Source organism: Alternaria ethzedia, assembly GCF_023757985.1.
Source record: "Alternaria ethzedia strain BMP 0044 chromosome Unknown scaffold_24, whole genome shotgun sequence".
Taxonomy (NCBI): domain Eukaryota; kingdom Fungi; phylum Ascomycota; class Dothideomycetes; order Pleosporales; family Pleosporaceae; genus Alternaria; species Alternaria ethzedia.
In genome coordinates this window covers 333821-348195 of record NW_026056217.1, presented here as the reverse complement: position 1 = coordinate 348195, position 14375 = coordinate 333821, and the positions used below count along the sequence as shown (strand labels likewise).

General features: G+C 52.6%; 5 protein-coding genes across 5 annotated transcripts; 4 read left to right on the top strand and 1 right to left on the bottom strand.

Moving 5' to 3' along the window:
• Positions 1–1617: 1617 nt before the first annotated feature.
• On the top strand, positions 1618–3988 carry J4E87_008125 (uncharacterized protein; the record flags this gene model as incomplete). The annotated part of the gene is made up of 3 exons (XM_049379717.1): positions 1618–1622; positions 1802–2438; positions 2489–3988. The coding sequence occupies 3 exons, from the start codon at positions 1618–1620 to the stop codon at positions 3986–3988; spliced, it is 2142 nt and encodes a 713-aa protein (XP_049230604.1).
• A 595-nt stretch (positions 3989–4583) lies between these two features.
• RPS5 (ribosomal protein S5) lies at positions 4584–5462 on the top strand (the record flags this gene model as incomplete). The annotated part of the gene is made up of 4 exons (XM_049379716.1): positions 4584–4667; positions 4736–4776; positions 4883–5066; positions 5145–5462. 4 exons carry the CDS (start codon positions 4584–4586, stop codon positions 5460–5462), a joined length of 627 nt encoding a protein of 208 aa, XP_049230603.1.
• A 386-nt stretch (positions 5463–5848) lies between these two features.
• J4E87_008123 (uncharacterized protein) lies at positions 5849–6937 on the bottom strand (the record flags this gene model as incomplete). Its single annotated transcript, XM_049379715.1, has 1 exon — positions 5849–6937. The coding sequence occupies one exon, from the start codon at positions 6935–6937 to the stop codon at positions 5849–5851; it is 1089 nt and encodes a 362-aa protein (XP_049230602.1).
• A 1153-nt stretch (positions 6938–8090) lies between these two features.
• On the top strand, positions 8091–9792 carry J4E87_008122 (uncharacterized protein; the record flags this gene model as incomplete). Its single annotated transcript, XM_049379714.1, has 2 exons — positions 8091–8468; positions 8533–9792. 2 exons carry the CDS (start codon positions 8091–8093, stop codon positions 9790–9792), a joined length of 1638 nt encoding a protein of 545 aa, XP_049230601.1.
• Positions 9793–14112: 4320 nt separating this feature from the next.
• Positions 14113–14355, top strand: J4E87_008121 (uncharacterized protein; the record flags this gene model as incomplete). The annotated part of the gene is made up of 1 exon (XM_049379713.1): positions 14113–14355. The coding sequence occupies one exon, from the start codon at positions 14113–14115 to the stop codon at positions 14353–14355; it is 243 nt and encodes an 80-aa protein (XP_049230600.1).
• Between the last annotated feature and the right edge of the window lie 20 nt (positions 14356–14375).

Sequence of the window (14375 nt, the reverse complement as noted above, 5' to 3'; positions counted from 1 at the left end):
CCGTATCCGACAGGAAACGTTACATCGAAGCCTCCTTATGGAACGGGGTATCCGACGTCAAGCACCGTACTGCCGTATCCGGAAGAAAGCGATACTTACTTATCGCAACGGTCCGCCACATCTTCTGCATTAGGTTTGTTGACTGACACATCACGAAGTCGCATCAGTATGTGCCGCTGACTTTGTCTAGCTACTCCTGATTATCCGACGGCATCCACACCTCTTCCCATTTCTTCGGCACAGTCTTCAGCCCTTCCTGACTATCCGGCATTGCCTTCGGCCCCTGCAATGTCTTCGGCGACATCTTCAGGCTCTCCTGTCTATTCGGCATCAACACAGGCTCCTCCTGTCTATTCGGCAACACCGACCCTTCCTGTCTCGTCACTCTCCTCAGCCTATCCTGTTTCGCCAGCATCGTCTTCTTCCCCTCCCATGCACCCGGAATCCTCTTCAGCCCCTCCAGACTATCCGGCATCGCCTTCAGGTCATCCCACCCCTTCGACGTCGCCTTCTGCTCCTCCTATGTACGAGACACCGTCGTCAGACTCTCCTGTTTATTCAGCATCAGCAACGGTCTCTGCTGGCTCTTCGTCAACATCGCCAGCCTATTCTGTCTCGCCGACATCGTCAAGCCTTCCAGACTATTCGGCATCAGTACCGGTTCCTCCCGCCCCGCGGACATCATCTCTGGCTTACCCTGTTTCACCGCCATCATCTTCAGTCCCGCTGATGTCTGCGACGCCATCATCAGCCCCTCCCATCGCCTCGACGCTCTCTTCGGCCTACCCTGTTGCGCCTACATCGTCTTCGGTCGCCCCCGGGTATCCAACGTTGTCTTCGGTCGCTCCCGCGTATCCAGCGTCGTCTTCGGTCGCTCCCGCATATCCAGCTTCATCTTCGGCTCCTCCAGGCTATCCCACGGCTTCTTCAGGTTCCCCTCTTGAGCCAACGCCATCTTCAACTCCACTCGTAGCACCTACTCCAATTGCCAGTTCTACGCCAAGCGTCTACGTCCCAGCCACCTCTCTCCCGCCAATGTCAGGGAGCATGACTACAATGTACTCGGAAGTTCCGCCTGTGGCTACTGATTACCCGGCATCGCCTGGGGTACCTGCTTCCGAGATCTCCACTGGTACTGAGCAGGCCGGTATTTATTCCCCTTCGTTCTCATTGTCGAATCTCAAATGCTTACTCCACACTAGATTACCCAGTGGCACCTACTACGATGATCACCAGCGCTATTACGTCCTCCGCGAACTCGAACATGTATGTCACGCCTGCTCAACCGACAGGAGGATATGCAGCGTTCGCTGGAGTTGGTACCTGAGTCTCATGGAGATGAAACTGGTGACTCTGTCCTATGGACTGAAATTGGTGATGCAGCAGCAAACGCTAGGGTTGGCCTGTACTCGTACGCCTGTATCAATTTCCTTTGTTCCACGTGTTGACATTTGGGTAATGTTTTGGGTTTTGGAGTTTGCCGTGGTATCTAGAAAACCTACTGAATCCACTCGTTTACCAAGCGATGCACGACCATGAAAGTAATTTTTTCGAAAGCTGCGTGGCCGTTTCTGATTGACAGGGTACAATCCCGGCTTGTCGGATTGCTCAGAGAACATGACGTGGGGTTCGCGGATCAATAGTCCGTGCGTCTTCGCGTTGCTATGGCAGGGAAGTAGCGTCGCGTGGGCGGCTAGTGCTGTTTACCGCTCACCGTCTGAGCTCGCACCACCACATATTACATAGACGTGCTGCACAACTTCCTTAGACTACCAAAGTTGAACAACCAAACTCATAGCAGGTGCTACCCTTCGACAACATACATAACCCCCCAAACCGTCAAGTTGGCGCGCCTCAAAGAATCCCCGGTCCAGATGGATCCGCCTCCGCCTCTGTCGCCAAACAAGGCACCCTTCTCGCCTGGGATGCCCATCTTTCCTGCCAGCCCCGACCGCGCTGCTGGCTCAAGATCTCCGTATGGCGACTCCAGGGGCTCATCGCCAGTCCTCTCGCCCTCGACACCCAACCTCCGCCCCCACTCGCCCCTACGACACACCCACCGCCGAACCGACTCGGATGTTTCCGTCACAGCCCTCACCGGCATGTTCGAGAACCTCGAGGTTAAGGACCCACGGGAAGCATGCAAGCGCTTCAAGGAGTTGCTCGACAAGGAGAGGATACGACACGCGGAGAAGTTGAACAAGATTGAGAAGGAACATGCCAAGAAGGAGCGCGACCATGAGCTGTCATCAAGCCGACGCGACGTGCGCATTGACGAGCTGAAGCAAGAACTCGAGCAGACAAAGGAATCGCTTGCGAATGCTGTTACCAAGGAAATATTTGAGAAGAGAGTCAATGCGAGCAAAGCTGCCATCGACAAGTGGGCACAGGCTTTCAAGGACAACGAAGAGAGGTGGAAGAGTATGGACGCCAAAGCTGTAAGTTTACCATGCTCTTCTATACAGTTCCACCTATTAACATGTTCCAGACGGAAGCAGCATCGCGAGCCAAGTCCTACGAGGGCAAATATCGACACTGCAAGACGGAGTACATAGCGGCCAACAACGAGAAGCTCCGATGCTCCGCAATGATACCGCAGCTCCAGGCCAAGATTCAGAGCATCCAGCGTAGCTTGCAGCGGGCCGAGTCAGATGTCAAGTTCAAGACTGATGAAGCCGCCAAGTACAAGAACGAGGTGTACAGCCTACAGGTGGAGATTGAGAGCGTTAGCAACCGACTGAACGAAGAAGTGCAGACACTGAAAGAGAAGCTTGGTCTCGTCGAGGGCGAGCGGGACGCTCTTAAGACAAGCTTGAAAGAAGAGGAGGTTCTGCGCATCGCTGCAGAAGGCCAAATACCGCTTCCATCAGCCGACCCGGAAGAGACCGATGAATTCGCATCACCCGTTCGATCACCACGCAAGCCACGCAATCTAGCGCGCGAGGACGAAGACAAGGAAAATGTGTCGCCAAAGAAGAACGCAGTTGATCTGCGCTTCATTCAACAGGAGCTGGCAGCAGAGAGACGTGCTCGCGAGCGTGCCGAGGAGCAGATCGACTTCATGAAGATGGAGTGCCAGTTTCAGTGCTGCTCTTGCCGCATCGCTGAGAACAGGGGAAAGCACTACGTCCACGATGACTCCCTCGAAGCCGAGATGCAGCGCATCAAGGTCTCGCTACCCATCTCTACGCCCCCAGCCAGCAACCACGGAGACGATGTTATGGAAGGTGTAGTGATCAAGCAAGAGTCGGTGGAGAACGAGCGTCCCATCACACCGCCTGAGGATGTTGTAGTCAAGACAGAGTCCGAGGAGCCCGAGACCGTTGTCGCCTTCTCTCCAGACACAGGAACCTTCCGCTCTGTGCCATCACATATGAAGTCTCGTCCGTCAGCAGACATCGTCACACATGCACAGCCATCGCCTGTAGTCGAGATGACTGATGCACCAGCGCCCGACGCGGTCGCTCCTGCCAACATATCTTTGCCACAGTCCCGTCCGGCATCGAGAGTCGACTTTGTTCTTCCTAGCCGCAGGGAGAGCAAGGCTGTAGACATCAGCATCCACGAGGACGCCGTCGACGACGACAGCGAGGACGAGGACATGTCACCACCGACGCCCGACAGGGAGCCTACTGGGCCTACAACGCCCTATCTCACTCGCACCATTACCACAACAACTACCATCCCCCTCCACTTCTCCCCTGCCACTCCAGCGTTCAAGGCTGGCCGTGGGCCTATGACTCCTTCGACTGTAGCCCACGCTGCAGCCAATGCACAGACCCCTGTTCTGGGTGAACTGTCACTCAACAAGCTGGGCATCGACCGGGAAGCCGCACTCGCAGCGATCCGTGAGCGCAGAGGACGTGCTAGAAGCATGGCCGCTGGTCACGGAACGCCGATGAAGCAGATGGTCGAGGGTGTAAAGGACCGCAGAGACATTAGTGCGCCTGTGACTCGGGTACGAAGTGTATCACGGATACGAAGATGAGCGATCGGAGATGGACGTTGTGGAGGTGGCTGGTGATTGCCGTGCTGACTAGGGTGCAGCGAGAGTCGTGATACCATTGATTTCCTGTTGCGACTTTACCTTGCGCTTAGCGGCATTGCATGGCGTTGGAGGCTATTGCTGCATTTGAACTTTCCCGGCGTTGTCTGTCTGCATAGATGTTTTGCACAAGCAACGACTGCGTTATATACCACAGTTTTGCTTCTTGCTAGTTCTTACGATATTGTAATTGAGTATTGACATTTTCAACTTTGTCGGATATTCTGTGCTGAAGATGCTGTAGATCTGAATGGTTATTCGTGCTTGTGATAACCGTCTTTTTGAACACGAATTCACCTATGTAAACGATACATTGGTTGGTTACGGCGATTGACCATTTTCTTCGCGTGGTGTTCAAGAGACGAGATGGGCGGGCCCCAGCGTGCACACTTCCGCCAAGCCCCGCTAGCGCACGATTGGCGGTTCAAGCGAACGTCGAAATTGATCGCACTCGAACACCTGGATTATCTCTTGCGACAGCGACTACGAACTTCGACGCCCAACCCTCTTTCTCCCTTCCACACCGACAACCGCCATTATGTCTGACAACGGAGAAATCGAGGTCGAGAACCCCACCGGCATTGCCATCCTCCCCAAGGATGTCACCGACGAGCAGGGCAGCGTAAAGCTGTTCAACAAGGCAGGCTTATTACAACTTCCGCCCACACGCACAGTACTGACTTTTCGCAGTGGTCCTACGAGGAGGTCGAGGTCCGCGACATCTCATTGACGTACGTTTCCCCCACGATATCGCGCCGCACACCCGTATAAAAGGACAATGGTGGCATTGGATACTTTGTATTACGCTGCGAGACCTTCGGCTAACTGAAGCCGCAGCGACTACATCCAGATCCGCTCGCCTGTCTACATCTCACACTCCGCCGGCCGATATGCCGTCAAGCGGTTCAGGAAGGCCCAGTGCCCCATCATTGAGCGTCTCACCAACTCGCTCATGATGAACGGCCGTAACAACGGAAAGAAGCTCATGGCTGTGCGCATCGTCGCTCACGCTTTCGAGATCGTACGTCTACAATCTGCCAGGTTTCGGAATCGCGAAGATGGCATCAAATGCGCGTTGGTAGACGGCTGACATTTGCAGATCCACATCATGACCGACCAGAACCCCATCCAGGTCGCCGTCGATGCCATCGTCAACTGCGGTCCCCGTGAAGACTCCACCCGTATCGGTTCCGCCGGTACCGTCCGTCGCCAGGCCGTCGATGTCTCTCCCCTCCGCCGTGTCAACCAGGGTATCTCCCTCCTCACCATCGGTGCCCGTGAGGCCTCTTTCCGCAACGTCAAGAGCATTGCCGAGTGCCTTGCTGAGGAGCTGATCAACGCTGCCAAGGGTAGCAGCAACTCGTACGCCATCAAGAAGAAGGATGAGCTCGAGCGTGTCGCCAAGTCCAACCGATAAAGGCGTGCGTTCTGTGTATGGGTGTGCATGGTGTCTCTGGGAGGAGTTCTTTCGAATGGCTGTTCTGGTCGTTTTTTGATCGGACAGAATGAGGGATCTTATGCATGGCATGGCTTTCCTAGGCGATTAAGACCTCTTTCATGGTTGCATGACAAAAATGGACAATACGATACCACGTTCAGATGAGCAGTTGCTGCGTGCGAGGTGATGTTGACGGCCACCGACAGGCGAGAGGAGGCCGGACCCGCTGTTGGAAGGCATCGTGTAGCTGTGAAATGCCACTTCATGTATAACACAACGGCAGAAGTCGTGTAGATCTTCGATGAAATCCAGTACATCCAAATTCATTTATGGGTATCTGATCTCTGTACTTTCTATGTACATGTCTATGCTGCCGCCCTCCCCAACACAGCCCTCTCTAACATGGCTCCAAACTCTTCGAAGCCGACTTTACCACTGTTCTTCTCTCCCAGCTGCTCAGCTTCAGCATAAGCCTTGGCCATGACCTCCTCATCGATCCTTACAAGCCAGTCGTGTCCTGTGATCATGATGTGACCCCCCTCATTTTGTAGTTGCTGCATAAGTCCACTTGCGCGAATCAATCTCTCGACCCAAACCCTATCTTTACCCTCCGCGTACGCTGCGTCGACCAAATCCACGGCACCCCTCTCCTTCATTGTATTCCTTACAAAGGCGACACACCTCTCCCGTCGTGCGGCTTCCATCTCGGCCTCCTTTTTCTCCTCTGCCTTCCTCTCCTCTCGCTCCTGTCTCGCACGCTCGCGAATCTCTTCTTCGACAGCCGCTCGCCGAGCTTTTTCCGCTGCCGCAGTTGCCTCGCGCTCTTCGCGGCCTTCTGCCTCTTGCAGACGCCGCATCTCGGCTTCTGAACGTAGCCATTCGTTGTAGGCGCGTTGTTGGTCTTTTCGGGCTAGCGATTTGGCTTTCTTGGTGCCGACTACGCGTTGGGTTGGTGGGGGACGGTTCGCGTTATGTGGTGGGGGGTTTGCGGGGCCGGGTGCGAAGGCATCGTCGGGTAGTTGGGCTTCTTGCGCTTGAGTGTGTGGCTGTTGATGTTGTGGAAGGGGGACGTCTCCGAAGAGGGCTTGGTGCTGGGCTTGGTGCTGTGGTGGTGTCGGTGCCCGTGGCGGTCGCGCGGCTTCTACGCCATCGTCTTGGAGGACCAACCGCTCGTCTAATGGTGCTTGTTCACCCTCATCTCTCTGTCCGCCTTCTGGGTTTCTGATCCCTTGCCCGACTGGGCGTTGTGTATCCTCGTTGTTCTCTCTTTGATCCGTGCCTGCCTCCGCTGCTTGTCGTTGTGCATTGTACCATTCGCCGATTTGTGGGGCGAAATATAATGTTCCGCAAAGGACTGCTGTGTGTAGAAGATCTTGCGACAGAGGTGTGCCAGATCGCGTGAATGGCAGCAGAAGATTCAGGATTTTAAACGGAAGAGACAATATAGCCCCCATCGTGACGTTCGTGATCGTGTAATTGATGCTAAGGTTTACGCGCTCACGGAGGGTGCGAGCCGATAAATCGAAGTGGGGTTTTCGCGCGAAGGCCAGCTGGTAGCGATTGGAAGCCGCTAGCGGTCCATTTAATAGAGAAGTAATATCTAGGGTATAATAAGGAGTCGATGCTTGTGCAATAACAGTAGTCGTCGTGGCGCTAGAGATGTGCTTCGGGTGAAAGACAATGAATGTCAAGTCAAATTGATGATGCAACTTACAAGCCCACCGTAGGGCTGAGCGCTAGTGCCGCGTTGGTGCTAGCGTACATCTTGCGATCATTCACATGCAACGAAGTGCTCCTGTCGTCAGCACGGCACGAATCTTACAGACGTCTGCGCAATGACACTTTGATTGCGCGCTTCCATCGTATTTTCTGCCCTTTTGGTACAAAACAGTCGCTCTGACCATATCACCGACCTGAGGCCTGAACCTGCATCCATCAAAGCTCGCGTTGATTTGGAAAGCACCAAGATAAGAGAGGGATAATACAGCAGATAATAGTTTCATGAGTGATGGAGTCAGTCAAGACCTGGATATTGGATGCAGGGTGCGTCTCCAATAATATCTAACCTTTTCTTGGAGGGTGCGCCTTACGGCCGATAGCAAAAACCTCGGAGCCTTATTCGCCCTCCTCTCCACATTGTCAAGAGAGGGTAACCAATCGACGTTTTCAACCCCAGCCATAAGCTTTCCCAATCGTTCAGACCCTCCGAGGGCACGGCTGCTGTGTAACATTGCTATGGGGAACGGACTGCGATACCACCGCTTGACGATACGTGCGGAAGGCATGACCCGATTGTCCACAGGTCTGGCCGTCCAACATGTGTACGATGCAGGGATCCGAATCGCTTTTATATCTCTGGACAGGTCCGAATAATGATTACTATACTCTTGTAGCTTTGGCTTCATTCATCAAGGCTTCAATCCACCCGACTCATCATATTCTTCTGTCGACGCTTGTCTGACTCGTACCATTGCCACTCTCCAAGCTATACGATTGGCCCATCTCTACCTCACGCGACGCACATCTCTAGCCTACGGCATATTGAGGCACCTTGCTGCGGGGTCACCACATATTACGCGCCGTATAATTGGTCAACTGAACGTCAACATGGTCGTCGCAACAACAGATGTCTGGCCTAACACGGCGGGCTTCGACACGGATTACGAAGAACACGAGCCCGTGGAGCTCATCGTCAAAGGCACGATCCCACGGCATGCTGCAGGTGTATTGTATCGGACGGGTCCACTCGGCTACAAGGCGAAGACAAACGATGGCAAGATCTGGGCAGCAAGACATTGGTTTGATGGATTCTCATGTGTCCATCGTTTCCAGATTGACTTTCCCGACGCGGACGGCCCGGCGAAGGTTACATACCGTTCGCGACGCACAGTGGATGAGTACCTTGAGATTGTTCGTACGACCGGAAAATTGGATAGTACCACGTTTGCTGCAAAGCGTGATCCATGCGAGAGCTTCTTCTGGAAGGTAAGTCCTGACTGTACGAGATGCACGTGAGGCATACACTGACTTTGTACTTCCACGTCTGAAGGTCATGAGCATGTTCCAGGCATCACAGAATGAGCGCAATGTCGGTGTTACGCTCTCCATCAATATGGCTGGAAGTGACAAGCTTACCAAAGGCGCGAAACCGACGACCAACGGTCACACCAGTGGCGTTGAGACTCTGCACGCCCGAACAGATTCTAGTGCCATCAAGGAAATCGACCCAGAGACGTTGGAGCCGCGCGGTTATGCACGTCAAGAATTCCTTCACCCGGAGTTGAAAGGGCCTTTCTCTGCCGCCCACGCGAAGTCTGACCCCCAGACTGGTGACATGTACAACTTCAATCTCGACTTTGGATACAAGGGTACCTACCGCATCTTCCGTGTCTCGGCAGCGTCCGGCGAGACAGATATACTCGCTACCTTCCATGGTACACCTGCATACATCCACTCGCTGTTCTTGACCGAGAACTACGTCATCCTCTGTGTCTGGAACAGTCATATCACATGGGGTGGCGTTTCGCTTATGTACCACAAGAACGTCGTCGACTCTATCGCGCCCTTTGATCCAAACTCCAAAGCAACATGGTACGTTGTCGACCGCCGCGAAGGCAAGGGACTCGTAGCAACGTACGAAAGCATGCCTTTCTTCTGCTTCCACAGCATCAACGCTTGGGAAGAGTCATCAGCTTCTGACCCTAGCAAGACCGACATCATAACCGAGCTCAGCATGTTTGAGAACCTAGACATCGTCAAGCGCTTCTACTACGACAACATCATCTCTTCCATCGATACGCCTGACTATGAGGGCGAGAAGCGCAGGCCGTGTCTTCCGATGCAGGCGCAATTCCGCCTTCCAAGCGTCAACGCTGGTGTTTCTACTACGATGCCCGCTGAGCTTCTCTTCCAGGCTGACAAGTTCAAGTCGATGGAGCTGCCCACACTCAACCCTGAATACCTCACCAAGCGCCATCGCTACACGTATGGATGTGCCGACCGTCTCCGTTCTTCATTCTTCGACGGCCTCGTCAAGTTCGACAACAAGACTCAGGAAGCTATCTACTGGGAAGTGGACGGCCACACACCTGGCGAAGCGATCTTCATCGCTACCCCCGAAGGTGTGGAGGAAGATGATGGCGTGTTGTTGAGTGTGGTCTTGGACGGATATGCGGAGAAGAGCTACTTGCTCGTGCTCAACGCGAAGGACTTGACGGAGATGGGAAGAGCTGAGATGGCGGGGCCGATGAGCTTTGGATTCCACGGAACGTTCAAGGAGACGTACAAGACGTATCGGGGAGATGTGTGAGCGAGACTGCTAGCGCTCAACAGCGCATGTATCGCTCTTGCCTTTTATATCAACCTTTCGCAATATCATGTTCCAATCTTCATTTCCAGCCATGCGGGGTCGTACTAATGGCTCTATACGGATGATGTGCCCAATCACTGGCAATGAACGCTTCTGCGCACGGCATCAATTCTTTCGTTTCAAAAGTTTCGCAATGGTTTCTGTAATTACTCTGGAAAAAAGGCATCGCTTACAATCTTATCACAAGGTCGTCACTCTCTACAGAACTTGACGACGATGATCTTCCGACGTATACTTGATTGCATTCAGAATCGAGCTACTTGAACCCGTATTGATCTTACCAACCCCTCCTGTCCACCCAGTACCCATCCTTCGACGACTGTTCTGGGGGAGCTTCATTCGTATGATCTTTATACATCTGAGGGCCCAACCAAATCACCGGCTCTTCACCGAGAAAATACAGCTTGCCACCTTTATCAACGCATTGTCCCATCTCCAACTTGTCCAACTCTGCCTGCTTAGTCGCATCACCATCTCCATGCCATGGCATCACCGAAAAAGCACCCTTCAATTCGATAAAGGTTTCATCGTAGAAGAGCATGTAGCATTCGCCAGTCCAACAGGCTCTGTGGCCCAAGGAGTTTATGGCCGATCGCTCCAGATGTTCGCACAAACGTGACTCGTATCCCTCTTTGCGTTGTAGTTTGGCGCCAGTCGTTATGATAACGAGTTTCTGGAGGGTGGCCCAGTCCGTCCAGCGTTCCTTGAAGTCCGCTGGGTTGGATCCTTCGATTTTCTTGTTGTGGATTCCAGACCCGTTCTTCGGGGCGACTGCCGCCATGATAATTATCTTGGCTTCGGGGTCGATGCTTGAGTTACTCATGTCGAAGGTTTCGTTGGGAAGATGATACTCTTTGGTTGGGAAAAGAAGTAAGTGGAGCTTTCGTATGATATGTTTTAGATGTGGTGTGTATGATGTAGAATCTTTCAAATCTACAAGGCTCAATTTATACTTGCTGTTAGTCATGAGGATACACATCAACGCATCAATACGTGACTGTCATATGTATCGAGGTGACTGCATCGAGAGGTGAGTAATTCAGTTTGCTGAGTCGCCATCTGGGCAATGACAGAGTTCATGGTGGCCAAATTGGCGTCCTGCCCATCCATTGCCGCACATCGTCGAGCTACTTGATGCGCCACGACAATCCAGGTACTGGAGGATACTTCGTTACTACAAAGATCCGACGATATCTCTGACAGATCAGACGTAGATGAGCCACAGCGTTGCTAAGACCGTCAATTTATCCAATCATACCTTTCTGACGAGATTGACCGTGTGTGCGCACCCGTCTATGCAACGAAACCAGGTTGGTCGTTGCACAGGAATGAGGACGATTTGGTGTAGCACAAATACTTTGACTCGACCGCGACAGCTCATGATTAGTGAGAGTCATTTCCGAAGTGAGCCCTGTGGTCACGACATCACACTTCGCACTTCACACTCCTCACTGCGCATTACACTGTTGTCTTCTTGACCCTGTCGCGCGAATGGGCTTGCGCAAGTTCCCATCTGAGAAAATGCTCGTTCAATATGCGAACGGCGCTTCGATCACACTAGTCCAGCAAGATGTATGGTTGCTAAGTATTCTATGCTGTGTAGAGAAATATTGCAAACTCGGTCACTATTATTGTCTTTCCAAAATTTAGTCGCGGGCCGCTGTCCTTCCTAGAAGTGAACCAGTCTTCTGCAACGTACCAGATAAGAGAAAATTGTAAGCAAAGTCCAATACTTGTAGCTACCTCGGTTCTTGAAGAGTTCGCAAAATGGAGGCACGTGCGCGCGGTGAACCAAAGTTGAGTAGACAAGACCATGGTTAGATCTGCTGATACCAGGCTTAGAAGACGAGAGGCTATATTAAATAGAGCATGAGCCGCATTCCAGTACAATATCTTTCTCGATAGTGTCGTATCGTCACAGTTTGCGCCATCCGCAGAACGGTTCACCACCCAAAACTTCAAAATGCCTACTTCTCGCAGCTACACCCACATCAGGTTCGAAGCCATCCAACTCCAAGATGACTACTACAAACAACACGAAACCGTCTGCGGCATCTGCTTCGACGACGAGACATCCAATTGCGGGCTCGAGGAGGCGTCGGCAACAGTCTCAAACAGCGAAGCCAACCTCCGCGCTATATCGCCAACATCAATCATTCGCACCGCCGTTTGCCGACATGTCTTCCACGAGAGGTGTCTCAAAAAGTGGCTCCAGGAGCAAACGACCCATCGTCTTCATGGCAACTGCCCCATGTGCCGCGGCTTGCTCGTCTTCAATCCAAGGGCTATTGCGTGTGCGCGAACTTCGGAAGCCCATAGGACTGCGACGACCCAGAGGCGATCTAGAGATGATGAGTCAACTACACCTTCCGCATTTCGTACGACTCATACGCAAGGAGACGCTCTCGAGCGTGAACGATTGCAACTTGAAGAACCGACCGCTCTTGCTCGGCAGCGCGTGATCTATGAATTGACAGTCGAAATGCAACGAAGTCTCCGAGAATTGAATGAAGCGCTCGATCGATTAAGGTCAAGTCGGAGGACTCTGTTGGAAGAAGAGCTGCTTCGTGCGGGAGAAGAGCGGTGTCGCTTGGGAGAAGAGCACGTTCATTTCTTAGAAGAGCAGCGTATCCTGGAGTTACAAAATGCAGGGATAAAGCCTCGATCCTGATACGATGGAGGCCGAAGACGACGCTTGAATTGTGCCTTTATGATGGGAGACTTTTTGTTTTGTGATCAACTGAACTCTTCTCTCACTTTTCTTGGAGCTACTATGGTTAAAAATTGGATCGTCAAGACTTTTTTGGTGCTCGCGTTATTTACCGAAGGTTTGGCGCAAGTGAAATAGGTGTCGAAGGGTACAATCGCAAAGGTGCTAATCACTGTACATCAGCTCCGTCAAGGTTGGCTCCTGAGCACAACCCTTCTTTCTACTCAATCATTAGCTACGATCACTTTAATCTCAACTCAGATTCCTGACACACCACGCCCCGCAGATCTCAACCTCAAGGCTCTTCAGTATGGCCAACAACATCACAATCGATGCGCGCCTTGACACGTTCTTCGACGCGAGTGTGGACAATCTCAAAGACGACCACTACGTTGAGCATGGCAGCGTATGCGACATTTGCAGGGCTGATGACATGGCTGATCCACCGGAAATCATCGAGCACGCATCCTCCATCACGCGCACAGCTGTAGTCCAGACGAAGACCTGTCCCTTGCCTCACATTTTCCACAAGCTCTGCCTACACGTCTGGATGCACGCAAACCTGCACAGAAACGAAAATGCAACCTGTCCGATGTGTCGTACCACGCTCATCGTACGTAGTCACAGTCCATGGAGGGCGTCGTTCTTGGAAGAAGCAGAAGCAGAAGCAGAAGCGTTCGCTAGACGACGCACCGAACTGTCCGAGAGGTTGGCGCTCATGATTGCGCAAAACGAGGCAGCTGCGAATGAAGCCATTGCACGGATAGATGAGATTAGGGCACGTCTCCGGATGTAAGACGGACTGAATGGCCTGATCGCGATGTAGAGCGTTATTGCGGACTACACCGCGTACGCACGCCAAAGACGAACCCACTATATAGCAGCTTTGGTAGCGTTAGTAGCGCTGGCAGCGATTGTCAACCTGCGCTGAGTGTGTCCGTTCAGGCGATCGCAGGGCATGGGCGCGCCAAGCAGTTTCCTGGCCAGAGGTCTTTGTCGCAGTCCGGTCTTGAAACTTTGTACACGAAACCAGAATTCCCAAATTAGAAAATATCATTCTGCCATTCCCACTTGGTCATGTTGTCTTGACAAGCTTGTGATCGTCCGGTGTGCTTGGCGGTTTCTTATGTCTCTTGTGTTCCGAATTATCCCGATTCCAGCCCTCGCCGACCGCCTCCGAAAGTCCGAGTTGTACCCGATTCGCCACATGTGCAATGCTTTACTCAGGCTAAATCATGAAAACATGCTTCTTGACCAATCATCGTAATTACAGTCTTGAAAATGCAAGACTGCAGTGGGTCTTTCTTATCAAGGTATGCAGTCTTTCGGTATGAGGTTTTTCGGCGATGACTCGGCGGAACGATTGTTGGGAGCGATGCGTTTCGACTTTGCGATAGGAGGAGTATATAGTGAGGCGCCAGACCGACAGTTCGAGGAAGGGTATCTGTCAAAGCAAGCGAATGTTAGCAATCATCCTCTTTCGTTCTGAACCTACAAGTCTCCAATTCATTTGAACATCCAATCTCACACTCAATCTCGATACCCTCAACATGGTGGCGCAAACATCCAAGCCATCGAGTCGCAGCTCTTCCGTGACGGCACCAGTTGAACGCTCATCCTCACCGAGCATGCATCATGCACTTGCGACTTCTTCGTCTCTGAAGTCGATGCTCAAGAAGCCCTTCCAGGGCTGGTCCAAGGATCTCCTTCGCGCGAGGGACGACGACGACGATGACTACAACTTTTCGAGTGGTATGCGCCGTGGAGCTCAATACTACCAGAACGACGCCTAAGATGGCTGGGGATACTATGA